The 27,541-nt window shown below is 47.1% G+C and overlaps 1 protein-coding gene across 1 annotated transcript in view; it reads left to right on the forward strand.

The window, feature by feature from the left end:
* The window catches only part of OTOG (otogelin), an 89,978-nt gene that overhangs the window by 52,804 nt on the left and 9,633 nt on the right, over positions 1–27,541 (forward strand). The window contains exons 32-46 of the mRNA XM_006865829.1: positions 6,683–6,961; positions 8,912–9,029; positions 10,308–10,387; positions 10,837–12,632; positions 13,104–13,272; positions 13,491–13,636; positions 14,230–14,319; positions 17,237–17,420; positions 21,191–21,411; positions 21,659–21,797; positions 23,352–23,546; positions 23,760–23,972; positions 25,727–25,831; positions 26,099–26,206; positions 26,641–26,742. Coding sequence (XP_006865891.1) covers positions 6,683–6,961; positions 8,912–9,029; positions 10,308–10,387; positions 10,837–12,632; positions 13,104–13,272; positions 13,491–13,636; positions 14,230–14,319; positions 17,237–17,420; positions 21,191–21,411; positions 21,659–21,797; positions 23,352–23,546; positions 23,760–23,972; positions 25,727–25,831; positions 26,099–26,206; positions 26,641–26,742 — 3,945 coding nt within the window. The remainder of the gene's footprint in view (positions 1–6,682; positions 6,962–8,911; positions 9,030–10,307; positions 10,388–10,836; positions 12,633–13,103; positions 13,273–13,490; positions 13,637–14,229; positions 14,320–17,236; positions 17,421–21,190; positions 21,412–21,658; positions 21,798–23,351; positions 23,547–23,759; positions 23,973–25,726; positions 25,832–26,098; positions 26,207–26,640; positions 26,743–27,541) is intronic.

Here is a 27,541-nt window from a genome sequence, read left to right on the forward strand (position 1 = left end):
GCACAAGACCTTTTTAAAGTGTTGAAGAGCAAAGATGTCATCAGGTTGAGGACTAAGGTGTGCCTGACCCAACCCATGGTATTTTGAATAACCTCATATGCATGCGAAAGCTGGGCAGTGAATAAGGAAGATAGTAGAGGAATTAATGCCTTTAAGTTATGGTGTTGAAGGAGAATACTGAAAGTGCCATGGACTGCCAAAAGAACCAATAGATCCGTTTTGGAAGAAGTACAGCCAGAGTGTTCCTTAGAGGCCAAGATGGCCAAACTTCGTCTCTCATGCTTTGGACATATTGTCAGGAGGGACCAGTTACTGTAGAAGGATATCATGTTTGGTAGGGTGGAGGGTCAGAGAAAAAGAGGAAGACCCCTAACGAGATGGATTGGCCAAGTGGCAGCATTGATGGACTCAAGTGTGGCAACAGTAGTGAGGTTGGTCCAGGTTGATCCATCTCACAGTAGGTCCAGGTCTCATGGACAGCTGGTGCAGAGCTCTCACCCCTCATCATGGGCTCCTTGTCCTGTACCGCACCTAGAGCAGAAGAGAAAATCCTCTCCAGGTGAAATCTAGGATGACTTCACAGAGGAGGAGTTCCTTACTTTGGACCTTGTGGATTGTGATGAGAAGAATGGAGCTCGGGATAAATGGAGAGTGGAAAATATCGGAAAGGAAGATTCAGCAACTGTTTAGGTGGCGACTTCTTGGTCTCCTCAAGAGTGTACTGAAGGAAGACAGCCACAGCCTCCCACATCTCTCTGGAGCACCAATTTTACTTGAAGAGCTTAAGAGGAGAGATTACCTTTCAAAAAACAGTTCATACTTGTTGCACCACTTACCACCTGCAGAGCACTGTTTCAGGTGCTTTATTCACTCATTTTATCCTCCCAACATCTCCCTCCTAATCTACCTCCTTGTTGTCGTTAAGTGCCATTGAGTCAGTGCTAACTCATTGTGACCCTGTATAGAAAGCGACAACAATAGGGTTTCTAAGGAGTGGCTGGTGAGTTTCAACCACCAAGCTTGTAGTTCAAACCAACCTTGCGGTCCAGTGCAGTGTGACACCTGAATACCTTGTTAGATGCTGTTGAATTGGTTTTGACTCATAGCAACACTATATACAACAGAATGTAATATTGCCCCATCCGACGCCATCCTCTCAAGCTATGTTTGCGACCACTTTGACAATCTATCTTGTTAAGGGTTTTCCTTATTTTTGCTGCCTTTACCAAGAATGATGTTCTTCTCCAGAGACTGAACCTTCCTGATAACATGTCTAAAGCATGTGAGACAAAGTTTCACCTCCTTGTTTCTAAGGAGTGTTCTGACTATACTTCTTCCAAGACAAGATTTACTCATTCTTCTGGCAACCCATGGCATATTTAATATTCTACACCAACACCATCATTCAAATCTGTCAATTTTTTGTGTTTCTTATTCATTGTCCAGTTATACAAGGCAATTGAAAATGCATTGCTTGGATCCAGTGCTGATTTGCCAAATGGAATATGTCATTTGGGTTCTTGATTGTTGCTTTCATGGGTATGGATTGTGAATCCAAGTAAAATAAAATCCTTGACAACATCCATTTATAATGATGTTGCTTATTGGTCCAGTTGTAAGGACTTTTATTTTCTTTATGATGAAGTGTAATCCATACTGAAGGCTGTCATCCTTGATCTTCATCATTAAGTGCTTCAAGTCCTTTTAACTTTGAACAAGCAAAGTTGTGTCATCTGCATATCGTAGGTAGTTAGGGAGTCTTCCTCCAATCTTGATGTGACATTCTTCTTCATATAGTTTGGCTTCACAGATTATTTACTTAGCATATAGACTGAATAAATATAGTGAAAGGATACAACCCTGACCCACAACTTTCCTGATTTTCAACCACATGAAATCTCCCCTTTCTGTTCAACTTTAGTCTCTATACAGTTTCCATATGATCACAATTAAGTGTTCTGGAAGTTCCATTCTTCCCAATGCTATCTATAATTTGTTGTGATCTACACAGTTGAATGCATAGTCAGTAAAACACAGGGAAACTTTTTTCTAGAATGTTCTGCTTCAGTGATATCCCTCATTTCACATCCTCTTCTGTATTTGGCTTGAATTTCTGGTAGTTCCTTCTAGATGCACTGCTGCGACTACTTTTAAATTGTCTTCAGCAAAAGTTTACTTGGCCCTGCCAAAACTAAGACTCAATGGGAATACACGCTGTGATTGGTGACCATGTTTGTCACCGATAAGGGGAAGTGAGGGAAAAACAGCAATGAAGCTGCAAGATAAGCCATACATACAACATTCAATAGACTCCTGTGAACCCTGGTGGAGACCTGGTTGGCCAGCAGTGTGGCAAGACCCGGGGACTCTTGGGCCCAGAGTCAGTGACATAGCCACAGAGGACTAGAGCGGAGAGTGAAGCATCCAGCTGATAAAAAGAGAGGGCATATGCACAAGAATACCCACACTTGCAAATAATACCCACTTGAACTGGCTTCAATGACTGGATGATCAGAGCTCAACTAGAAGAAGAAAGAAGAGGGGAAAAAATGAGTCATCTGATACAATTTGATGAACTTGACCTACACCTATGGATGCAGTAGCTCAAAAGAGGGAATAAATCTTTACAGCAAGGATCATTCCCACTCCCTCCATACACAGACTAGACAGGGATGGGCAACTTGGACACTGGCCACCCAAAATGGGGGGTTTCAAAGGCAAGAAGTGACTTACAAGCTTTCAAGAGGGAACCTAGATCCAGAGGGCGTGAAGGAAGGTAGAATCTCCACTGAGTAGTATCCAGTCTCTCTAGGCGGGGCTGATGAAAGGAAATGCGGATAGGTCTCTAGTGATACAATAGTGAATAATTGTTATCAGGACTGATCGTGAGGGTTGGAAATGTAAAGGTAGATGTTTTGTAGCAAGGAGGGGAGTGATTAGCTTTGCAGTCTAGGCGCGGAGGTCCCTGGGACCATCAAGGGAGAAGAGTGGAGAGCAGGACCCTACCCAGAGAAGCAGTGATGCCTGAGATGGTGGCAGAGACGATGACATGGAGAGATGAAGCGGCTGGGAGTTTGACCCAGAGAGGGAGAGGGGCTGTGTGCTGATGACCAGAGGGCAAGCTTGCAGGGTATACCCTTTGGTTGGTTGATGATGCATGGAGGGGATTGTAACCATGGCAATGAAACAGATATACAATAGGATGAATGTAAAACGAATGTTCTCCCATGTAAACTATCACAGAATTCACAATAAAACATTATTTAAAAAAGTTTACTTGGTATTTTGATAACAATATTGTTCAATAATTTCCACAATCTGTTGAATCACCATTCTTTGGAGTGGACACAGATGTGGATTTCTTCCAGTTGGTTAGCTAGGTAGCTGTCCTCCAAATTTCTTAGCATAACTGCATGAGCACTTCCAGCATTGCATTCGTTTGTTGAAACATTTCAATTTCTCAATTCCTGGAGCCTTGATTTTGCCATTGCTTTTAGTGCAGTTTGGACTTCTTTCTTCAATAGCATTGATACTTGATCATAATGCTACCTCCTGAAATGGCTGAATGTCGATCAGTTCTTCTTGGTACAGTGACTCTGTGTATTCCTTTCATCTTCTTTCAGTGCCTCCTGCATTGTTCAGTATTTTTCCATATTGCTGTTAATTGGTATCAAACCCATTCCAACTTACAGTGACCCTGTATGTATTTCTGAGTAGCAGCTTGTGGGTTTGAACTGCTGACATTGCAGTTAGCAGTCCAGTATTTATCCTACCTCATTACACCAGGACTCAATATTTTTTCCCTCATAGAATCCTTCAAATAAAGACTTGCATTTTTCCTTTTTAGCTTGATAAATGTCGAGCAGATTCTTCCCTTTTGGTTTTCTATCTATAGGTTTTTGCATATTTCATTATAATACGTACTTTGCCTTTTCAGGCAGCCCTCTGAAATCTTCCTTTCAGCTCTTTTACTTCATCATTTCTTCCTTTTGCTTTAGCTATTCTATGTGTAAGAGCAAGTTTCAATGTCTTTTCTGACATCCATGTTGGTCATGTCTTTCTTTCCTGTGTTTTTAATGATCTCTTGTTTTCTTCATGTATGATGTCCTTGATGTCATCCCACTGCTCTTCTATCTTTGATCATTAGTAGTTAATGCATCAAGTCTATTCTTAAGATGCTCTCTAAATTTAGGTGAGATCTACTCAAGGTCCTATTTTGGTCCCTCATGGACTTGTTTTCATTTTCGTCAGCTCAATTTGAACTTCCATATGAGCAGTTGATAATCTCCTCCACAGTCTGTTCTGATTGATGGTACTGGGCTTCTCCATTGTCTCTTTCCATAGCTGTAGTTGATTAGATTCCTGTGTATTCCTTTGGGTGAGAGCCACATGCTTATATTGTTGAAAAAAGGCTTCAGATGAATAGGTCATTGGTCTTGCAAAGTTCATTCATGTGATCCCCAGTGTCTGTTTCTATCACCAAGGCCATATTTTCCAACTACTGGCCCTTCTTCTTTGATTCCTACTTTTGCATTCCAACCACCAGTAATTATCAATGCAACTTGATCGCATGTTTGAGCAATACCAGACTTAAGAAACTGGGAAATCTTTAATTTCTTCATCTTTGGCACTTGTGATTAGTAGGTAAGTTTGAATTGAATAGTAGTCATAGTACCTTATTTTTCTTGTAGGTATATGGGCATTATCCTATTACTGAATATTTTGCCCATAGAGTCCTTCAATATTACAAGTTAAGACTTGAATTTTTTTTCCTTAAGTTCTTTCAGCTTGAGAAATGCTGAACGTGTTCTTCCCTTTTGGTTTTCTAACTCTAGATCTTTGCACATTTCACTAAATACTTGACTTTATCTATTGAGCTGTCCTTTGAAATTTTCTAATATATACCCTGGGGCAAAGATCTTGAAATGTTCTTTTTGGCAATGCTTTCGTCTTTAATTTGTCATTCCTGCTATAGTAGATCATGTGTTTCTTTCTTTGATTTAAGATGGTCATTACCAGTCCATATCAGCTCACTAATGCCTAAAATGTCAGTTTTTATGTGTTCTATTTCATTTTTTATGTTGCCAGCTTTCCTAGATTCATTCTTCATACATTCTACATTCTGATTACTAATAGCTGTTTCTTCTTATTTTGAGTTGTGTCACACCAGCAAATGAAGATCCTGAAAGCTTGATTTTATCCATGTCATTAAGGTCAATTGTACTTTGAAGATGCAGCTCCTCCCTAGTTGCATTTGAGTGCCTTTCAACCTGAGGGGCTCATCTTCCAACTCTACATCAGAAAATGTTCTACTGTCATACATAAGATTTTCACTGTCCATTGTTTTAGAAGTAGTTCACTAGCTCTTTCTTCTAGTCTGTTTAACTGTGTAAGCTGTACTGAAATCTGGGTGCCCTGATGGTATTTGAAATACCAGTGACATATAGCTTTCAGCATCACAGCAACACGCAGCCCACCACAGCGTGACAAACTGACAAGCGAGTGGTGATTTTAGGAGGCAGATGCTTTTTATTTTCCTACTTTATAGATGAGGGAACTGAGATTCACAGATAGTCTGTAATTTGCCCCAGGGTATATATTAGAAAATTTCAAAGGACAGCTCCAGAAGATAAAGTCAAGTATTTAGTGAAGTGTGCGAAGATCTAGAGTTAGACAACCAAAAGGGAAGAACACGTTCAGTGTTTCTCAAGCTGAAAGAACTGAAGAAAAAAAAATTCAAGTCTTAACTTGTAATATTGAAGGATTCTATGGACAAAATATTGAGTGATGCAAAAAGCATCAAAATAAGATAGAATACACAGAGTCACTGTACCAGAAAGAAATGGTTGATGTTCAACCATTTCAAGAGGTAGCACATGATCAAGAGCCAATGATAGTGAAGGAAGATGTCCAAGGTGCACTGAAGGCATTGGCAAAGAACAAGGGTCTGAGAATTGATGGACTACAAATTGAAATCTTTCAACAAACCGATGCAGAACTGAAGGCACTCACTCATTTATACCAAGAAGACAGCTACCTGGCCAACTGATTGAAAACAAAATGGAAAACTTTGCACCTTCAATGTCTAGCTGTAAACCCCTCCTGAAAGGGTGACTTTTTAATTCGTACACAGGACTCCTGGTGTGGCACTGTAGGATCAATCCTGGATTGTGAACCACAAGGTCGATGGTTCAAACTGACCAGCTGCTCTTAAGAAACCCTGTCCAGGGTCCTATGAGTCAGAACCAACTCGACAGCGCCTAACAACAATAACAGCAACAACAGGAGTCCCAGTTAATAGCACTGGTTATTAACCAGAAGGTTGGCTGTTTAAACCCACCCAAAACCTCAGAAGTACGGCTTGGAAACATATGGAACAGTTCTACTCTGCACACATGGGGTTGCCGTGAATCAATATCGACTCAAACAGCCACTGAAAACATCTCTGTTAATAGTGTGTGAGCAAAGAAACAGCCAGAAGGCAGAAGTAGCTGGACTGAGGGGACAAGGCAGGCAAGGAGAAGCAGGGCCTAGTCAATCTGCAGGATGAGTCACTGAGAGACTAGACGTGTGTCTGAATGTTGACTGTTGCCCTTTACTCACACACACACACAAACACACACACACACACACACACACACGCCCCTTGATGTGCTGACCGTAACCATGTGACTTTTTGCAGACCCTGATGTAGTATCTCTGGAGGCAGCTGACAGACCCAACTTCTTCCTCCAAGTCACAGCCAATGGATCGTTGGAGTTGACTAAATGGCAGAGCAGTGATGTCTTCTACCACCGTGCCACTTTCTCGCTGCACCGGGAGACATGGCAGGCAGGCCTAGTGGCCCTGGAGTCCCTAGCAGAGCCTGGTTCCTTCCTTTATGTGTCGGGCCCCACACTGGTCCTGAGGTTGTATGAGCACACAGCGGCATTCCGCCAGAGCATTCTCTTCCGCCTTCTGGGTAAGTATCTACCCTACTGTCACCTTGGGTCCCTCTGTCCTCTTCAATCAACCTCTCTCCCCACCTTCTCTCCATCCCAGCCCTCCAGTTTTCCCCCCAAAGAGCATCCTCACTGCTCCAAGGGGGAGACCACATGGTACCACCCTTGAGATAGATGTGACTTCCATGTTGGTGGCCTGGCGCACCTTGGACAGTGTGGCCTGGAGCCCAGTCAGCTCCTGGAGGCCTATTCCTGGACCCTGCCTCCTGCCAGAAGCCAATCATATGGTCTAAATAGCATGGCCTTTGTGGGAGTGCAGGCCTGGCCACAGCTTGCGTAGTCAGAGACTCAGGTTTCTTGTTGATGGGAACACATACCTGCCCCATGAGCTCTAAGACAACCCACTGGGGCTCCGGGCTGCTGAGGAGCCCACAGGCCCCCCTCTCCCCGGGCATAGATGGGACAGCTTCTTGACTTTCAGCCAATGTCAAGGGGCTCCAAGGCTTTATCATCCCCTAGCAGGTGGGTCTGCCCCCAAAGTATTTTTTCTTCTGGTCTGCTGAGGAATCCATCATCATCTCCTCATCTCTTCAGCCTGACTCTTTGTCCTGCGTGTACACATATGTCTATATGTCTGCATAGGGGTACCTTGCATTGTATAAAATGGCCCATTTACATGTCCACGTATGGGACTCCAGCCAGCCTCTTCATTTTATCAGGATCCTGACCAAATCTATAGGGCTGGGCAAGGTCACCCTTACATTCAGTGATCATCTGTTTACTGAACCCCAACCAGGGCTTCTCTGTCACTGACTGCAAGTACAAGCCTTGCCTCGATAGGAATACTTGTGTTCCTCTCTGGAAGACACTGGGCAGAGTGGTATGATCGCAGGTTTTGAAGCCAGATGGCCTCCGATTTGAATTCTGACAGCAGCCATTGCCACTTGGGGGGTGGGGGCACATTTTCTTGATTCTGTTTTCTTACCTGTGAAATGGATACATGTGTCTAATAAGTTTGTTGTGAGGACTGACTGTACCTCAGGGACAATCCTCAGGGCCTGACACATTGTAGGTGCTCCCCAAATGTAGATTCTTGGTTCTGACTTTAAGGATCTTGGGGAAATGGGCTTCTTACAGAAGCATTGTGACAGTGGGTGGTGGTGGTGGTGGTCGTGTGCTGTCGAGTCGGTTCCAACTCATAGTGACACTTTATAGGGTTTCCAAAGCTGTAAATCATTATGGGAGCAGAAAGCCTCTCCCCCATGGAGCCACTGGTAGATTTGAACTGCTGACCTTACAGTTAGCAGCCCAATGTACAACTAGCAGTTCCTCAGAAACCCAGAACAGGGTTACTAAGAGAACAGACTTGATAGCACTTAACAACAACAACACTAAGGGCAACAAGGGCAGTGGTCAGACAAACTTCACTCTCCAAGTCTAAGACCAGTTTACAAGGAGGCTACTTCAGCGAGGCCCTCTGAGAAGAGACAGAACAGAGCAGCTCCATTCCCTGTCTGGTGCTAGATGGCCAGCAGAGTCTTGGCCTGAAGGAAAAAGAGACCTCCTCCCCAATGCCCAGACCATGGAGGGCTGCAGTGGCCTTGCTGGGGTGGGGCAAAGAGTCCTGCGATGCAGTTTGAGCCTAGACACTAAGGTCCCAGAGGGACATCCTTAGGGACAGATGAAAGTTAAAGCTTCCTGTGGTCACCCCCAAGGCCTAGCTCCAACTGTCCCTTCCTTATTGCCCCCCAGTCTTTAGTCTGCACACCAAGTCCCCCTTGGCCTTCTCTACAAGGCACTGACCCCGACTGTCACCAATACAGTTCCCTTGGGGCTGACTTTTTGTTTGTTTTCACTATTCCTGGATGAGAGAGCACAGGGCGAGCTGGGGTCACTTCTGTCCTCTGACATCTGGCCTAGAGCTGGTACCTGGTCTTAGACTAGGGACACTGGGATGGTTTGCTTTCTAGATGCCAAGCCCTCAGGAGCTGCCTATCCCATCTGTGAGTGGCACTACGATGCCTGTACCACACCGTGTTTCCAAACCTGCCGGGATCCGCAGGCAACCAGTTGTCAGGACGTACCCAGGTAAGGTGGCAGGAGTAGGGAGGGGCTGCAGGCACAGAGTCAAGGTGTGTGCCTGTGTGCATGCCTGTATGAATGGGCTTGTATGTAGTCCATGGACATACATGAAAGTGCACTAATGTTTATGTATGCAGGTGGTACCTGGGTTACAAATGTCTGATGTATATACATACAGCTCATTTGGAAACAACCCCTGCAAACCTCATATATGAAACACACGCGGTAGACACTAAGGAACATCACTTAGTGACTCACATCAAAAGCATTAGTATTGTTGTTGCTGTTAGTGACCCTATATAGACTTTCCAAGGAGCAGCTTGGAACTGCCAACCTTGTGGTTGGCAGTCCAGTGCTGATCCTACAGTGGCACACAGAGTCCATATATATGTGGACTCCAGCTGTGGTACTGCAGGATAATGCACTGGACCACAAGGTTGGTTTAAATTGCAAAGTTGGAGGTTCACATCCACCAGCGGCTCCTTAGAAACTCTATACAGGGTCCCTATGAGTCATAACTGACTCAACTGAGTCCTAGTGTGGTATTATAGTATAAACACTGGAATGTAAGGCAAGTTTGAACTGCACGTTGCTGTTGTTGCGTGCTGTCAAGTCAATTATGACTCAGCAAATCCTGTATAGGGTTTCCAAGGAGCAGTTGGTTGGTTTGAACTGCCAACCTTGAGGTTAACAGTTCAGTGTTTATCCTACAGTGCCACACCAGAACACCATGTGTCTGTGGGCTAATGCACTGGACTGAAAAGTCAGTTTGAACTGCAAGGTCGGTGGCTCGAGCTCACCAGGCACTCCTTGGAAACACCACACAGGGTTACGATGCATTGGAATCAACTCAACAGCACTTAACAACAACAACAACACACACACACACACACATATATATGTTATTATTAAGTGTCGTCTAGTTGGTTCTGATGCATAGAGGATTTCCAAGGCACTAAATCTTTGCAGGAGCAGAAAGCAGCTGGTGGGCTTGAACTGCAGACCTTGTGGTTTGCAGTCCAGTACTGATCTTATGGAGCCTCCACGTGCCCATGTACTTCTCATGTACTTGTGTATACAGGCGCACACTACCTGAATGTGTATGCTGCACAGGAATTCTTACCAACAGAAAACATTCAGGAGCAAGGTTCGGCTATGCACACACTCATACGCAGACTCATGGTCTCCTGGGTGTCCCCACAGAGGGATTCAAAATATCCAGATAAGAACAGATGACCCACTCCATGTCCCAGACCACTGACCTGCTCCCTGTTTTATTCTCAGGGTAGAAGGCTGTGTCCCTGTGTGCCTCCCCCCCAAGGTTTTGGATGAAGTCACCCAGAGATGCGTGTACTTGGAGGACTGTAGGTCACCTGGCTTTCTCTTCCTTACCTCAGTTCCCTGTAACTCTCCAGGCCTCACTGACAGGCACTGTCCAGAGCTCGCAGAACCATAGACAAGTAGGGTCAGCATTGGAATCCTCCAGAAAGAGAACTACTTAGAGCAGGCAGTGACCTACCTGGCTCATTAACCCATTTCACTGAGAGAAAAAAGATCCCAGACAAGAACATGAGGCGGCCAGACTTAGGGCTGAATCTCAGGGTCCGAAATTTAGGAAAAGTCCTACTGGATTATCTGAAATCATCAAATGCCATGTGGCAAAGGGCCTTGGGTTGATCAGGCAGCTTGGCTGACTAGCAGAGCCTGGCCCCCATCTCACCCAGTTCATGAGCCCCTCATCACAGCCTGCCAGTGATGACCCCCTGGAGCGACATCCTTCACCTGTCTAAGCTTCTTCTGTTGTTTTCCCCAGGTGTAGAGCCCACAGTTTGGGTTCCCACAGAAGCCCTTGGCAATGAGACCCAGCCTTCTAGACAAGAACTGACCACCCCCAGTGTCCAGACGCTGCCCCTTCCGCAGGAAACTCCAGGGGGTCCCAGCCACAGGCCAGCCCACCCCACAGGTGTCCCACTCACTACAACCCTGAGCCCACCAACAGCAGCCAGTGAGAGGCCAATGCTGTCTCCAGGCTCCACCCTGTCCACCCCGCAGCAACCACTGGGCCTCACTGCAGCATCTAACCTCCCCACCCGCCCGACAGAGCCCCCAGCCAGTGAGGAAGTGACTGCTAGCCACCTGGCCACCCTCCACACCCCAGAGCCTTCATCCCTCCACCTTTTACCACAGAAACCCACACTTGGTACGGGGTCTGGTGCCATGGAGACCACCAGGGTGACTGTGACTCTCACAGGGAGCCTCAACATCACAGTCTCTTCTCAGTCACCCCCTGTACCTCGTTTCCCACTCTTGACCAGAGCTGTGACTGTCCCAAGCCATGGCTCCTTGCCTGTGAGAACAACACCCCTCCAGCCCTTCCCGAGCCTGGAACTGCCAGCAAGTCCCTCTTCTAGGCCCGTGGCTTCCTCTGGAGTGACCTCCAGGCCCCCTACCTCCTCAGCAGGACCCCACAAAACCTTGCTGACATCTGCTATCACTAAGGTCACAAACAGGACTGGGATCCCCCCATCCATCATGGCCCAGAGCATAGAAAGTCACATCAGAAGCCCACCCATGACTACCCCACCAGCACAGCAAGTTCCTTTCAGTCCTGACACTACCAGGAGAGTGGAGGTGGTGCCCTCTACAGAGAAGGTGGAACCAGGACATAGCCAGCATGTGGGCCTGCCACAGCCAAGTCCATTCCCCACTCCCCTGCCCCACCCAGCCCAGCATACCACCATGGCCTCCAGGTCTCCACCTCTGCCCCCTGGGATCCCAGCTGCTGCCAGTCTGCCCACAGTTGCTCATGGGCTAGGTGCCACACCCTTCATGCCTCTGGATTCAACTCAGCCATCCCAGCTCCTTTCTGGACTGCCTCCTGACACCAGCCTGCCCCTGGCCAAAGTGGGCACATCAGCCCCAGTGGCCATGCCCGGCCTCAAAGGCTCTGTTACTAGCTCTCTTCCCCAGCAGCAAGCCACATCTCCAGCCATGGCCACAACACTGCCTGCCAGGACACTTGGCCCAGCCCTGCCTCTTAGCCCGGCTGGCCTGGATCAGGTGCACCCACCCAGTCCCACAGCCCCCCAGACGACAGGCACAGCTCCAGGCCTGCTTCTGGGAGCCACACTGCCAGCTTCTGGAGATGTGACCATGGCTGAGGGAGCAGCCCCCACAGTCTCTGTCCCCCCAGGAAAGAGCACAACAGAGATGATGGCCATCCTATCCAAACAAGTGTCTCTGCTCACCTCGACATATAGCTCTGCCCTGCGTGGACCCACAGAGCTCACGCCTGCTGTGGCCCACACTCCTGCTGCCTTGGTGACTGAGGTTAAGGGTCCCCGGGCCAGCACAGTGCCACCAGCGCCCACATCCCATCCTCCAAGCCGAATCTCAGCCAGGACCGCCTCCAGGGAGAGCTCGCTGGTTGTGCTCCCTCAGCTGACAGATGCCCATGGTACCTCTGCAGGACCTCAGCCCCCAGCCAAGCCAGTGGGTGAGGCCACCACCCAACAGTCTGGCCGCTCAGCCCCAGCCCTGAGCATCCCTGAGGGTCTGGCTGAGAGCTGGACAACCGACATTGAGGTGAACACATCTGACACCTGTGTGGTGAGTGATTTGCTCTTGTCGCCTGTGTGTGGTGTGTTATTGTATGTGGGACGTATACTGTTGTGAGGGAGTATATAGGTCTACTTTTGTGCGCGTGTGTCAGGGTGTGTGTTTTAAGGGGATGGGAGTCCTAGGGGCGCAGTGGGGCAAGCATTGGGCTGTACCTGGGTTTCTTTGAGCATGAGCTGATGAGTGTAATGTCTGTGTCCCCTGAGTTTTCAGCACAAGCCAAGCACACAGGCAGAGGTCTCTGAGTCGCAGTTCTTGGTCTCCAGTTCTCACCCTAAGCCTGGGCCCTATTGGGTGCAGGAGTGAAGGCCCTAACGCCCTAGTAGTCAGACCTTCGTCCTCTTCCCTGCTGGAACCTACACTGGGAGGGATCTTGTGACCTCACAGCTTGAGCTAAGGGTGGAGCCAGTGGCTGTAGCTTCTAGGGTGGGCACTCATGCACTCCCTCCACTCTGTCCCCAGCCAATCGCGGAGCAGGACTGTGTCCGCCACATCTGCCTGGAGGGACAGCTGATTCGAGTGAACCAGTCCCAACACTGTCCCCAGGGCTCCACACCCCCTCGCTGTGGGGTCCTGGGCCTGGCTGTGCGGGTGGGCGGGGACCACTGCTGCCCCCTCTGGGAGTGTGCCTGTGAGTCCCTCTCCTCCCCGTGCTCGGACATTGGGATGATCGCTATCCCTCCTCTTTGTAACTTTGACCACAAAGACCTCTCCCTCGGAACCACTGATCTCAGTTTAACCCCTGGGTTTTCCTACTCTTGTGACCCCTGACCTGAGAGATTCGCCAGACCCCCAGGGTGTCTGCCCAGGGCAGCCTTGACTTCTCTGTGCCCCTACCCCACTCCCCAGGTCGGTGCTCCATCTTCCCTGATCTGAGCTTCGTGACCTTTGATGGGAGCCATGTAGCCTTGTTCAAGGAGGCCATCTACATCCTCAGCCAGCGCCCAGACGAGATGGCCACTGTACACGTCCTGGACTGCAAAAGTGCCAACCTGGTGACTGCCCCTACTCCTTTTCCTGCTGGAGGCCAGGGATTTGACTAGGTTTGGAGGGGATCAGGTTGCGTTTTGAGGGATGCCAGAGGCAAGGACATATGGGAACCATTCCACGGAAGTTTCCTGTGGAGTCTCCTAGAATGGATGTAGCTTCTCAGCTGCATATCTGGTGAGGGCTCTCTGTTGACTGTGGGGATAGGGTTGAGTGGAGTGCTCCACCTTCTGGCCCATTCTGAGGTCTGTGCCACCTCCAGCTTCCTAAGGCAGGCTGGGAAGGCAGTGAAGTGCAGAGGAGCTGGTACACCACTCCAAGGATGTATCCTGTGGACAGTAGAGACCAGCTGCAGGGGATCATCTACTAGAATGCCCCTATGAGCCAGATGGAGGAGGCAGCCTTTTTTTAGCTTGGGCTTGTGTGAGGTCTTGTGGAGCTAGAAATGTTCCAGGAGATTCTGTGCACCATCTGCCCAGGCCTGATGGGTGCCCCTGGCAGAGCAGCGAGGGGACAGTGTGTCCACACTTGCTGCACCTGCTTCACTTGGCAGGGGAAGCAGAGTAGGTCTCCAGGTTGCTGACTGCGGCTCTCTCTACAGGGACACCTGAATTGGCCACCGTTCTGTCTGGTGATGCTGAATGTGACTCACCTGGCACATCAGGTCACCATTGACCGATTCAACCGGAAGGTGGGTGCATGAAAGAAAGAGCCAGCCCTTCAGGGCAGGACAGCAGACAGCTGAGGGGCAGCATGTCCAGGGTGGTGAAGCCTGAGGCAACGGTGGGGAGGAGGCCCCCCCCTTAAAGAAAAATAATACAAAGTTAGACCAGGTGCCATCCAGTTGGTTCTGACTCAATCCTGTGTATCCGAGCAGAATTGTACCCATAAGGTTTTCCATAGTGTCTTAGATATGCAGTGCTGTTAGAACAGAAATACCACAGTTGGGTGTCTTTAACAACATACATTTTTCAGTTTAGGAAGCTAGAAATCTAAATTCAGAGTGACAACTCTGTTGTTGTTAAGTGCTGTCAAGTTGGCATCGACTCATAGCGACTTTGTATAGGGTTTCCAAGGTACCTGGTGGGTTTGAACTGCTAACTTTGTGGTTCGCTGGTCCTACAGCACCACACCAGAAGTCCAAACCAGGACTAGAGGAAAGCCTTTTCTCTCTGTCAGCTTTGAAGGAAGCTCCTTGCCTCTGAGCTTCTACTCCTGGGAGATCTTCATGTCTACTTCTTAGCTTGCTTGTTTGATCTCTTTTATATCTCAAAAGAGATTGAGTTAAGACATACCCTATACTAATCCTGCCTCTTTAACCAAATGATATTATATAATTCTCTTCCCAAATGGGATTATAACCACAGGCATTATTGTTAAGTACCTTCAAGTCCCCCAACGAGATGGATTAGCTAAGTGCAGCATCGATGGACTCAAGCATGGCAACAATACTGAGGGTGGCCCAGGATTGGGCAATGTTTTGTTCTGCTGTGCATAAGGTCGCTATGAGTCAGTACCAACTAGATGGCACCTAACACCAACAACAACCTTCAAGTCCATTCTGACTCATAGTGAGTCCTGGTGTTGCACTGTAGGATGAGCACTCGGCCACAAGGTCAGTTTGAACTGCAAGGTCGGTGGTTTAAACCCACCAGCCGCTTCTCAGAAACCCTATAAAGGGTGGCTATGAGTCAGAACCAACTCTACGGAACTTAAAAACAACAATAAATCTTTGCAGGAGTAGAAAGCCTCATACTTTTCCTGTGGAGCATCTGGTGGGCTCGAACTGCCAATCTTGTGGTTTGCAGTCCAGTGTTTATCATCTAAAAGCACAGGCATAGAGGTTAGAAATTGCAACACATATTTTTTGGGGGACACAATTCAATAAATAATGGGTTTTTCAGAAATCAATCCCAGATCATTCTTCTGAGACACTTCTGGGTGGATTTCAACCTCCAATCTTATGGTTAGCAGCTGAGTGCAGTAAGCATTTATACTACCCAGGGATTCCAATTCAGAATTGTTATCTTTAGGTGACCTTGAGTCAATTTTGACTTATACGAGAGGGTTTTCTAAAAGTTTGCCGGAAATTACCATTATCATTTTTTCTTCCATTTTCCCATACCTTTTTGAAGTCCCCGGTAGAGACCCCATGTGACAAAGTAGAACTGCCCCATAGAGTTTTCTTGGCTATAATCTTTGCAGGAGATCACCAGAACTTTTTCCCACAGAGCTGCTGAGTGGGTTCGAACCACCAACCTTGTGGTTAGCAGCTGAGTACTTAACTGTTGCACCACCAGAGCTCCCTAATATAAAGTTGTTGTGGTTGATGGCACTCACAGCAACCCTGTAATATAAAGTTACAGGAGAAAGGTGAGGTCTCCTGCTCCCATATAAATTTACAGCCTCGGAAACCCTATGCAGATCGCTCTGTGTCAGAAGGGACTCCACGGCACACCACCAACCAACCAATCAGTGATTCTTTCTAGGAAGGTGTAGTCATTATGTTGTTGGTTCGGACTGAGAGTTACCTCATGTGTGCTGAGTGCACCTGTGCTCCATGGAGTTTTCCAGGCAGGGGGAAGCAGATCACCAGGTCTTACTTCTGAGGTGTCTGTAGGTGGGGTTAAACCATCTGCTTTTAGGTCGGTAGACCAGCACTTAGCCATATATGCCACCCAGAGATTTTCTAAAGATCACAGTCTTCTGTCTCCTGGGCTAATGTTGTCTGTTCTCCAGATAAGGGTTCATGTTCTGGATAATTTGCAAAGTGATTAATAAAACACTCTTGATTCTTTGGGGTGGGGTGGGGTGGGATGGGTGTAAAGTCATTATAAATACTTTTAAATCCTAACCTTTTTACCTCATATTTCTTCAGTGTAAAGCTAATCCATTGATACAACCAAATTTAACCTTGTCAATAAATTTTAAATATTTGTGAGAGTTGGGGTTCCCTGCATGTTTAATAAACATTGATTTAGCTCCAATTTATATTAGGCCCAGAGGCAGTATGTGGGATTCAAAGATAAATCAGACATAATTTCTGCCCTTTAGAAACTCACAGTCCACTGGAGACTTCAATGAGGGAACAATAGCTCCTTTTTCAATGGGCAGTACAGGGATGAGGAGACCCCAGAGGAGGGATGCTTGACCCAAAAGTTGGGCATATAAGGAAAATCTCCCAGTCCTGTAGAAAAGCACTGGTCTGCTAACCACAGGTTGGTGGTTCAAACCCACCAGCCACTCATTATGAGTCAGAACCAACTGAATGGCATTTTACAATAACATCTCTCAGAGGAAATGATCTGAGCGGAATCAGGAAACAAGAGAGTGATTAGAAGGGCTCAGGATTTGTGTTTATTTGGCTATTGAGATACAACTTGTCTCCTGCTTACTTTCTTTGTTTCTTTGTTTTATACCTATAAAAATATTCTCCAATACCATTTGGACCATGTCTTGGCTACATATACTTGATATAGAGCTTGACACATAGCAGATGCCTAGTAAATGTTTGTCCAAAGGATGGATGGATGAATGGATGGATGGATGGATAGATGGATGGATGGACAGATGGACAAGCTGTGCTCCCAAACCCTACCTTCCCACAGGTGACTGTGGACTTGCAGCCTGTGTGGCCCCCTGTGAGCAAGTATGGGTTCAGAATTGAGGACACAGGCCACATGTACGTGCTCCGGACGCCCTCACACATCCAGATCCAGTGGCTCCACAGCTCGGGACTCATGATCCTGGAAACCAACAAAGCCAGCCAAGTCCAGGGCCGGGGCCTGTGTGGTGAGGTGGGACCCAGCTGAGGGGAGGGGAAACTTCACAGGTCCATCTCTACCTCCAGACACAGGTTACCCAGAGAAGTCTGGGACAGGATGCCAGGCCAAAGCGCCAGACGAGCAGGCCTGCCAGGGCTGAAAGGCCTAATGTCTTGTGTTGTGGGCTGGAGTTGCCAGCAGGGAGATGGTTCAGGGCTCTAGCCTCAGCCAGTTGTCACCTCAGCCGGGATTGTCTGTCAGCTCCTGACAGCCTCCTAATGCCAGATAATCCTTCCCGTCTGCATGCGCCTGGGCACTTCACAAAGTACTTCTACACCCGGTCTCACAGGTCATCCACACTGTTTAGTCTTGAGAGGTGGGCATTCATGTCCCCTTTGAACTGAAGAAGAATGGGGCTCAGAGAGGTTAAGTGGATTTCCTAATGTAGGACTAGTGCACTTCCGACCGTAGCATGATTGCAGAGAACACATCCTAAGGGACTAGATGTATTTTCTTAGAAAAGGGGTACAGGGGGATTCTGGGCTATAGCCTGCTGTTCCACGCAGGGGTATAGCACCTACTTGTCCACCAGACACGCCAAGACAGACTGGCATGGTTGAGACGATGGTAGACCTAGAAAGCTTACAGCTAGTAATGCAGAGGAAGACATGGATTTGGGGAAACAGCTGCTCCAGCACAAGAATAAGGCTGAGGGGTCCCCAGGATATTTAGGACAGGAGGAGGACAGCTTCTGGTGATAGAAAAGATGCTGGAGATCACATGATACAATTTTGCAAGACCAATGACTTATTCATTGCCAATACCCTTTTTCAACAACATAAAAGGCAACTATGCATGTGGATGGATCTCACCAGATGGAATACACAGGAGTCAAATTGACTACATCTGTGGGAAGAGACAATGGAGAAGCTCAATATCATCAGCCAAAACAGCGCCAGGGATCAAATGTGGAATAGGCCAAATGCAAGTTCAGACTAAAACACGTCCATGAGAAGCAAAATATGTCCTTGAATAAATCCCACCTGAATTTAGAAACCATCTCATGAACAGATTTGATACATTAGACATTAAAGACCAAAGACCAGAACAAGTGTGGGATAACATCAAGAACATCATTCATGAATAAAGCAAAAGATAATTTTAAAAATACAGGAAAAAAAGAAAAGATCAACATGGATGTCAGAAGAGACCCTGAAACTTGCTTGCTCTTAAGCATAGAGAGAGACTCTAAAGCAACTGGAAGTAGAATAGCTGAACAGAAATTTTCAAAGGGTAGCACAAGAGGGCAAAGTCAAGTATTGTAACGAAATGTGCAAAGAACCTGGAGTTAGAATATCAAAAGGGAAGAACACACTCAACATTTCTCAAGCTGAAAGAATGGAATAAAATTTTCAAGCCTCGGGTTGCAATGTTGAAGGATTCATAAGCACAATATTGCATGAAGCAGGAAACATCAAAAGAAGATAGAAGGAATACACAGAGTCACTGTACCAAAAAGAATTGGTTGTTCAATCATTTCAAGAGGTACCATATAGTCAAGAACTGATAGTATTGAAGGAAGAAGTCCAAGCAACAGTGATGGCACTGGGGTAAAACAAGGCTACAGGAACTGAAGGGATGCCAATTGTACTGTTTCAACAAGCTGATGCAGCACTGGAAGCGCTCACTCCTTATGTCAAGACTTTTGAAAAATAGTTACCAGGCCAGTTGATTGGAAGAGTTCCATATTTGTGCCCATTCCAAAGAGAGGTGACCTAACAGTATGCAGAAATCATCAAATACTATCATTCATATCACATGCAAGTAAAATTTTGCTGAGGATAATCCAAAAACGATTGTAGCAATACATCAATAGAGAGCTGACAGAAATTCAAGCTGGATTCAGAAGAGGATGTGGAATGTTGCTGCCATCAGATGGATCTTGGCTGAAAGCAGAGAATCCCAGAAAGGTGTTCATTGGTGCTTTATTGATTATGCAAAGGCATTCCACTGTATAGATCATAACAAACATTGTGAAGAATGTGTATCCCAGAATTAATTGTCCTCGTGAGGAACCTGTACATAGCCCAACAAGCAGTTGTTGGAACAGAACAAAGAGATACTGTGTCTGCATTGTTTTCTTTCGCCATAATGAATCAATCTGTATGCTGAGCAGATAACCTGAGAAACCGGATTTAAAATACAAAAGAACAAACAAATCTGTCTTGGAAGAAGTAAACCCAGAATGCTCCTTAAAAATAAGGATGGTGTGACTTCAGCTCTTATGTCTAATATGTCTTTGGACATATTATCAGGAAGGACCACTCTCTGAAGAAGAACATCATGCTTGAAAAAGCGGAAGGTCAGTAAGAAAGAAGAAAAGTTCCAACAGGATGGATTGACTCAGTAGCAGCAACAAGTAACAACAGACTCAGATAGAACAACTGTAAGGAAGCAGCAAGACCAGGCAGTGTTTGGTTCTGACTGGTTCTCCTTGTAGGTGCATGGATATAATCCTATCACAGTTCTTACCCTCAGAGCGCTAAACTCATTTGTGAAAGATGGACCTCAAGCCAATAACTGTCATACAGAATTGGGAAGGTCATGGATAGATGCATCCGTGATCTGTGTTTCCTTGAAGGAAGGACTTTTAAGAAGGCGTTTCAGGGAGACGGAGCAGCATAAGCAAAGCCTTGTTTGGGCAAGGGAACATGAATGTGGAGCCCAGAGTACGAAGATGGTGAAGTAAGAGATGAAGCCGGAAGGGCGGTCAGGATCATGCTAGTTGCTGCAAACAGATAAATCTCACCCTACTCCCATCTCAATGCTTAACACAATAGTTATTTCTTACTCACATAAACTTCAAAATGACTAGCAATAATTCAGAGATGTAGATTTCTTCCATCTTGAAGCTCTGCCACTTTCAACATGCAGCTTCTAACTCCACAGAAAGGAAAAGAACACGAAGGATCATGCACTGAAAGTTTTTATGGACCAAGCTTGGTAGCAGTGCCTTGTCTCACATTCCCTTGGCTGGTACTCAGTCACATGGTCTCATTCAACTGCAAGTGAGACTAGGAAAAATAGGCTAGCTGAGAGTTCAGGAAGAAGAGGAAACAGGTGACTAGTAATCTGCCCAAGCAGATTTTTTGAGGTAACCTGTAATTTTGATATCAAAATTTTGCCCCATTTGTGCTTCTGTATATATTATATGCTCTGGTAGCGTAGTGGTCACGAATCGGGCTGCGAACCTTAAGGTCAGCGGTTCGAAACTACCAGCCGCTCCACGGGAGAAAGATGAGGCTTTCCACTCCCATAAGGATTTACACCCTCGGAAACCCTGTACAGGGTCGCTATGGGTCGGAACCGACTCGACGGCACTTAACAACAACAACATACACACACAGAGTCCTGGTGGGACACTGTAGGGTAAGCACAAGGTTGGAGGTTCAGACCCTATAGAGGGTCCTATGACTTGAGGACACTTAACTTCAACAGTAACAACAACATACGCGTATATATATCCACACACATACACACTGTGTTTGTGTAGATGTTTATATATGTGCATTTTTTATGAACCATTTAAGAGTAAGTTTGGGATATTTATTCCTAAATTCATTCTCGTGTGTATTTACTAAAAGCAAAGACATTTTCTCATACAGTTGGTTTTCTAGCCTCTCTGCGCTTCATTTTCCTGTAAAATGAAACGGGGGTAATACTAAATCCAAGAATTGTGAGGAACACACAGAGCTCCTCTGATTGTTGTGACTACAGGGACAATCCTGCCCCTTTCAGGTATCTGTGATGGGGACGCGGCTAATGATCTCACCCTGAAGGATGGCTCTGTGATAGGAGCGACCAAGGACCCTGCTCCCTTTCTGGATAGCTGGCAAGTGCCCAGCTCCCTGACCTCCGTGGGCCAGACCCGCTTCCGCCCAGACACCTGCGCCACAGCGGACTGCTCACCTTGCCTGCGCATGGTGTCCAACCGCACCTTCAGCGCATGCCACCGCTTTGTACGTGCCCATTGGGTCCTGCGTGGGAAACCCGCCAGAGCGAAGGGTGGCAGGATTGATTTGCACAGGGCCAGTGGCCAGGGCAGGGAGGCGTTGATCTGGGCGAGCTTGTGGAGGTATCGAACTCAGAACTAGATTGAGAGCCAACACGGACTCCTTGTTCCTTCGGAGCAGGACTGGGAGGAGCTGGGTCTGGGGGAAGCAGGAAGATGGAGGAGGGACAACACTGCCTGATACATGTGTCCAGGTTTCCCCGGAGTCCTTCTGTGAGCTGTGGATCCAGGACACCAAGTACGTGCAGCAGCCCTGCGTGGCTCTGACTGTATACGTGGCCATGTGCCATAAATTCCACGTGTGCATCGAGTGGCGGCGCTCTGACTACTGCCGTGAGTGTGCTGGGGTCGGCAGAAGGGCTCCTCCCTGGTACAGTGGGAAAAGGTGCGCAGACTACAGCTTTGATGTGTGCATTCTTCGTGCATGCATTCATTTATACAAAGGGGCTTCAAAAAGTTCTTGGAAAATGGAATTTAAAAAGAGAAGGAATTTTCCCAAGAACTTTTTGGAGTCATATTAAATTTGGACTCATTAAATTTTATAAAGATTTTATAACTACCATTATAAATCAATCCATATGCTTTATCTTAATTTCGTTAAATTAAATATGATTTATCTGTTATTGAATTATTTGATTTCTCTGAGTTGTTTTGCCTTACCTGTAAAATAGGGCAATAATAATAGTACCCTTATGGGGTTGTTTGGAAGATGATGGCAGACTGTGTGTATACAGTGACTAACACAAACCCATCACCTGGTTACCATTTAGCAATTCATTTCTACTCCTTTCTCTTCTTTTGATCTCTCCCATGGTTGGTTGAGGATGGAAGTGAGGGCCACCTCATTCCCTTCTCTCATTTAGAGAACATTCACAGGGTAGGCTGGGATGGAAGGAGCTTGGATAGTTTGCTTTATAAAAATAGACACATCCAATAAGGCTGGGAACAACACAAAGGAAGACCACGCCTAGAATGCGACAGATAAAAGATGAAAATCAACCAGGGTAGTATTTTTTAAAACGGAATCCTGACTCATTAATGAACCATGAAATCAATGTTTGGGGTCAGTGCCAGCATTTTATTTAAAAATGCATTAGAATAGAGTATACTACTGCTTACTGTGGTCCGGTGTGGAGCTGTGGGATACGAACTGGACTGCTAATCAAAAAAGGCCAGTGGCAAACCCGCCAGTGGTTCCTTGGAAACCCTGTTGCAGGGTCACCAGACGTTGGAACCAACTCTACAGCAATTAACAACAACCACAATAGCGTGTACACATAGAAAGATGAACTATTAGGTGTAAAAAAACTTTGTTTCAATATATTGGTGAGTCTCAACCTTGACTACCATCTGAAATTGCCCCACAACCAAAGACCCTGATCCAATTGGGCTGGTCTGAGGTCTTTTAAAAACTTCCAAGTGATTCTTTTGTGACCATGTTTGAGAATCTCTGTTCTACCTGCATGTCTGTAATTTCTAGTCAAGAAAGTTTAAAAAACACTGATCCAGAGCGGAAGTTGGCAAACTTTTGTGTTTTTTATAGGCCACGTAGTATATATTTGTGATTTTACAAGCCATATGATCTTTGTCACAACTTTTCAACTCTGCCATTGTAGACCCAAAGCAGAAATAGATAATATGTGTAAGTAAATGAGTGTGGCAGTGTGCCAATAAAACTTTATTTGCAAAAATAAACAGTAGTTGAGTTTAGCTCGTGGGATGTACTTTGCTAACTCATGATCCTCAGAAGCCAGGCAATGGTTTCTGTGGATTCTGATGTGAAGCACCAATGATGCCCTGAGCCCCTTCCCACCCAATCCTTCCGCTCTCTTGGTGGGGAACCCTAGCTGGGCTCTGAGTAACCCTGATGCCTGCTGTGCCCTACAGCCTTCCTGTGCTCCAGTGACTCTACATACCAGGCATGTGTGGTGGCCTGTGAACCCCCGGACACCTGCCAGGATGGGATGCTGGGCCCACTGGACCCTGAGCAATGCCAAGTGCTGGGTGAGGGCTGTGTCTGCTCTGAGGGCACCATCTTGCACCGGCGCCACTCCGCGCTCTGCATCCCTGAGGAGAAGTGTGGTACGTACTTCCCCTCCCAGGGGCTAGGATCCCCAAAGCTGGCCTCACCCTGTTATCTCTTATGCCTTCCTGTACCCATGACCCAAGCCCATATGCTGCCTCTTTGGGTTTGCTTTGTGAGTAATCAGTGATCCAGAGAGGGTCAAGCTTGACCTAGGGTGGTTGGGTCTTCTCACCTTCCTCGGTATCCTGTCCACCTTGCCATCCTTGCAGCCTGCACTGACAGTGCAGGGGTGCCACGAGCCTTGGGGGAGACCTGGAACAGCTCGCTCAGTGGCTGCTGTCAGCACCAGTGCCAAGCTCCGGACACCATAGTTCCTGTGGTCTTGGACTGCCCGGGACCCCGCCCTGAGAGCTGCCCACGCTTTGGAGAAGTGGCCCTGCTCCAGCCCACTGAGGATCCTTGTTGCCTGGGGGCTGTTTGTGGTGAGTTCTTTGACATCCCTGAACCTCAGCTGTAAGATGAGGTTATGGGCTTCAGCTCTGCCCACTTAATGAATGGACCAGGTTTGGGACATCCAAGTGTCTTGTAGGGTGTGGATCACAGGGGAGTGGGGGTGTGGGTGGGTGGGAGTAGAGTAAGAACCTTGGCCTTGGCAGCAGGAGCTAGTCTATGCTATCAAAGAAATACGAGTTCTCTAGAGCTGCTGTAACAGAAATACCACAAGTGATGACTTGAATAAACAGAAATTTATTCTCTCACCATTTAGGAAGCTAGATGTCTGAATTTACGGTGCTAAGTCAAGGGAAAGGCTTCTTTCTCTGTCTCCTGGGTCCTTATGTCCCTTCAACATCTGTGGGCCTGGTGTTCCTTGGAGCTTTCCATGTGTCTCAGCATTAATCTTACCCTGAGTCTAGGTGGTTCTCAGCACAAGGCCCCTGGGTCTAAAGGAAGTGCACCACCCTCCCCCGGTTCTTTTGTCTTGGTGGTAGTCGGGACCCTTTCTCTTTGTTCACTTCTCTCCTTTTATCTCTAATAAAATAAAAGGAGATGCAGGACATACCCCAGGGAAACTTCCCCTTACATCCGATTGGAACTATAGCATTAGTAAGGGTTTATATCCCATCATAATCTCTCTATAACTAATTGACCAACCACATCAGATCACATCATTGCTCTTGTTAGGTGCCATAGAGTCAGTACTGACTCATAGCAACCTTATGCACAGCAGAACGAAACACTGCCCGATCCTGGGCCAACCTCACTATCGTTGTCACACTTGAGTCCATCGATGCTGCCACTTGCCCAATCCATCTCGTTGGGGGTCTTCTTCTTTTTCTCTGATCCTCCACCTTACCAAACATGATATCCTTCTCCAGTGACTGGCCCCTTCTGACAATATGTCCAAAATATGAGAGACGAAAAGTGGCCATCTTGGCCTCCAAGGAGCACTCTGGCTGCACTTCTTCCAAAACAGATCTATTGGTTCTTTTGGTAGTCCATGGCACTTTCAATATTGTCCTCCAACCCATAACTCAAAAGCATAGATTCTTCTACAGTCTTCCTTATTCACTGTCCAACTTTCGCATGCATATGAGGTTATGGAAAATCCCATGGCTTGAGTCAGGTGCACCTTAGTCTTTAAGCTGACATCTTTGCTCTTCAACACTTTAAAAAGGTCTTGTGCAGCAGATTTGCCTAATGCAATACGTCATTTTAAATAACTGCCAAATTACCTCATTACGTAACTGCCAAACCACTGAGAATCATGGCCCATCCTAATGGATACATATTTTGGGGGACACAATTCAATCCGTGACATCAGTCAATATGGGCTAGTAGTTAGAGGCATGGATGCTAGGGCAGGCACCTGGGTCAGCTCTTACTCTGCCTCCTTAGAGCCGTGTGACTTCTGGCAAATCACTGAATGGCCTCTGAGTCTAAGTTGGTTCACTTGTAACTTGAGGATAATAATAGTACCTATCTTTAGGGTTGTTGCAAACATTTATATAAGTTAACACCAATTTAGGACAGCACCTGACACATGGCTTGTCTCCATGAGTATTAGTTCCTACTGCTCTTCTGTTCTGTCCTGGATCCTTTGAGTAAAACTTCAGAAGCCCCTTCCTGGAGGATGGGTCCTGGGGGCTGGAGGAGTAATGGAGCTAGGTGTCTAGCAGTGCTGAAGGCCAGGAGCCATCCTGGCCTCCAGGTGACAGGTCTGTGGCCCATGGGCCAGTGTGTAACCAGACTCTGTGTGAGGGTCTTGCCCCCACCTGCCGCCCAGGACACCGACTCCTCACCCACTTCCAGGAGGACTCCTGCTGTCCCAGTTACAGCTGTGGTGAGAAACCTAGGCTGGGTGGGGAATGTGGGATACTATCTGGGGTGGGGAGTTCTGCATCCCCTTCATCCCAGGGTGGAGGATGGGCTGCCACGCTGGGGAGCCTGGAGCAGGGCCTAGAGCCCAATGAGAAGGCCTAGGGTGGGAGCAGGAGGATGGCTCCAGAGACTGGGTTCTGGGTGGAGATTAGGGCAGAGCCAGGGCAAAGGTCAACATGTGGCCAGGTTGGCTCTGCTCCCAACCCCTAAAGTCTTTCTTTTCCCTCAGAATGTGACCCAGACCTGTGTGAGGTGAAGCTGATCCCCAGTTGCCGCCAGGACCAGATCCTGATTGCAGGCCGCCTGGGAGACTCGTGTTGCACCTCCTACTTCTGTGGTGGGTGGACACAGCCGTCAGTCCGTCCCCTGTCATGCCTGCATCAGGCCAGCTCAACCACCCCCTCCTCACCCCTGCATCTGTGAGCTGCTGGGAGGGAAGGGTGGAGGCCTTCAGGTGGGATGGGCACCTGAACAAGGATAAGATGACTGTCCAGAAAGAAGTCTAGGAAGAAGGAGAAGCTGAGCTCTCTTGATCCCTCGAGGTTAGTAAGCATGAGAAGATTGGTGCTTAGTCTGTGTGGGACTTTGGGTGGATGCGATTCCAGATTCTGATGCCAACACAGGCCCCATAAGACCATGAAATACAGCCCCGTGTTTAGCGCCTGTCACAGGTGAGTCATTGAGGAGCCCCTGGCCCCAGCAGCCAACTGCATATCAAGCCCTCCATGAGGGGGATGGCTTGTTACAGCAGTGGCCCCTCTTCACCCTCAGCCTGCAGCCATTGTCCAGGTCCCATCCCCGAGTGTCAGGAAGGTGAGGCACTCACGGTGGACAGGAATACCACGGAGTTGTGCTGCCCGCTATACCAGTGTGGTGAGTGAGTGGTGGGCTTCCACAGGAAGGGGCTCTATTATATTCTCCATCTTTATTATACTTTTAGTATTGCAGAAGAGCTGTACACATGTCTTAATCATCTAATGGTACTATGATATAAACACCACGAGTGGGTGCCTTTACCTAACAGGAATTTATTCTCTCACAGTGAGGTTTAGGAGGTTAAAAGTCCAAATTCAGGGCTCCAGCTCCAGGAGAAGGTGTTTTCTTTGTCCTTTCAACATCTGTGGGCCCAGCATTCCTTGGAGGTTTTTAGGTGTCTTGGCATTAGTCTTCCTTTGGGTCTAGAAGATTCTCAGCACAAACACTCTGGGTCTGAAGGCTGAACTCTTTTTCTGGCTCTTCTTTCTTGGTGGTACTGAGGTCCCTCCCTCTCTGCTCATTTCTCTTTCCTTTTTTCTCTTGTAAGATAAAAGGTGATGCAGGTCACATCCCAAGGAAACTCCCCTTCCATTGGATCAGAACAGTGACCTGAGTAAGGGGGTAGCACCCCACCCCAATTCCCCCACAATTGATTGGCTGATCACATTAGATCTCATCATGAGGGGTGGAGTGACTGCATCCTTCATTACATAACTGCCAAGCCACGGCCCAGCCAAGTTGACATATATTTGGGACACACACATACTTCAGTTCATAATAATGCACATTGTAAAAAGGACAGTATCCAAGTAAATGTGACAAAATGAAAACACCATCTTCCTTACCTCCTAGCTATTCCATTGTTAACACTTTGGTTCATATCCTTCCGGAGAGTCTCTGTGCCTCATAGATATAT

This window comes from Chrysochloris asiatica, unplaced genomic scaffold, assembly GCF_000296735.1.
Source record: "Chrysochloris asiatica unplaced genomic scaffold, ChrAsi1.0 scaffold00083, whole genome shotgun sequence".
NCBI classification, from domain to species: domain Eukaryota; kingdom Metazoa; phylum Chordata; class Mammalia; order Afrosoricida; family Chrysochloridae; genus Chrysochloris; species Chrysochloris asiatica.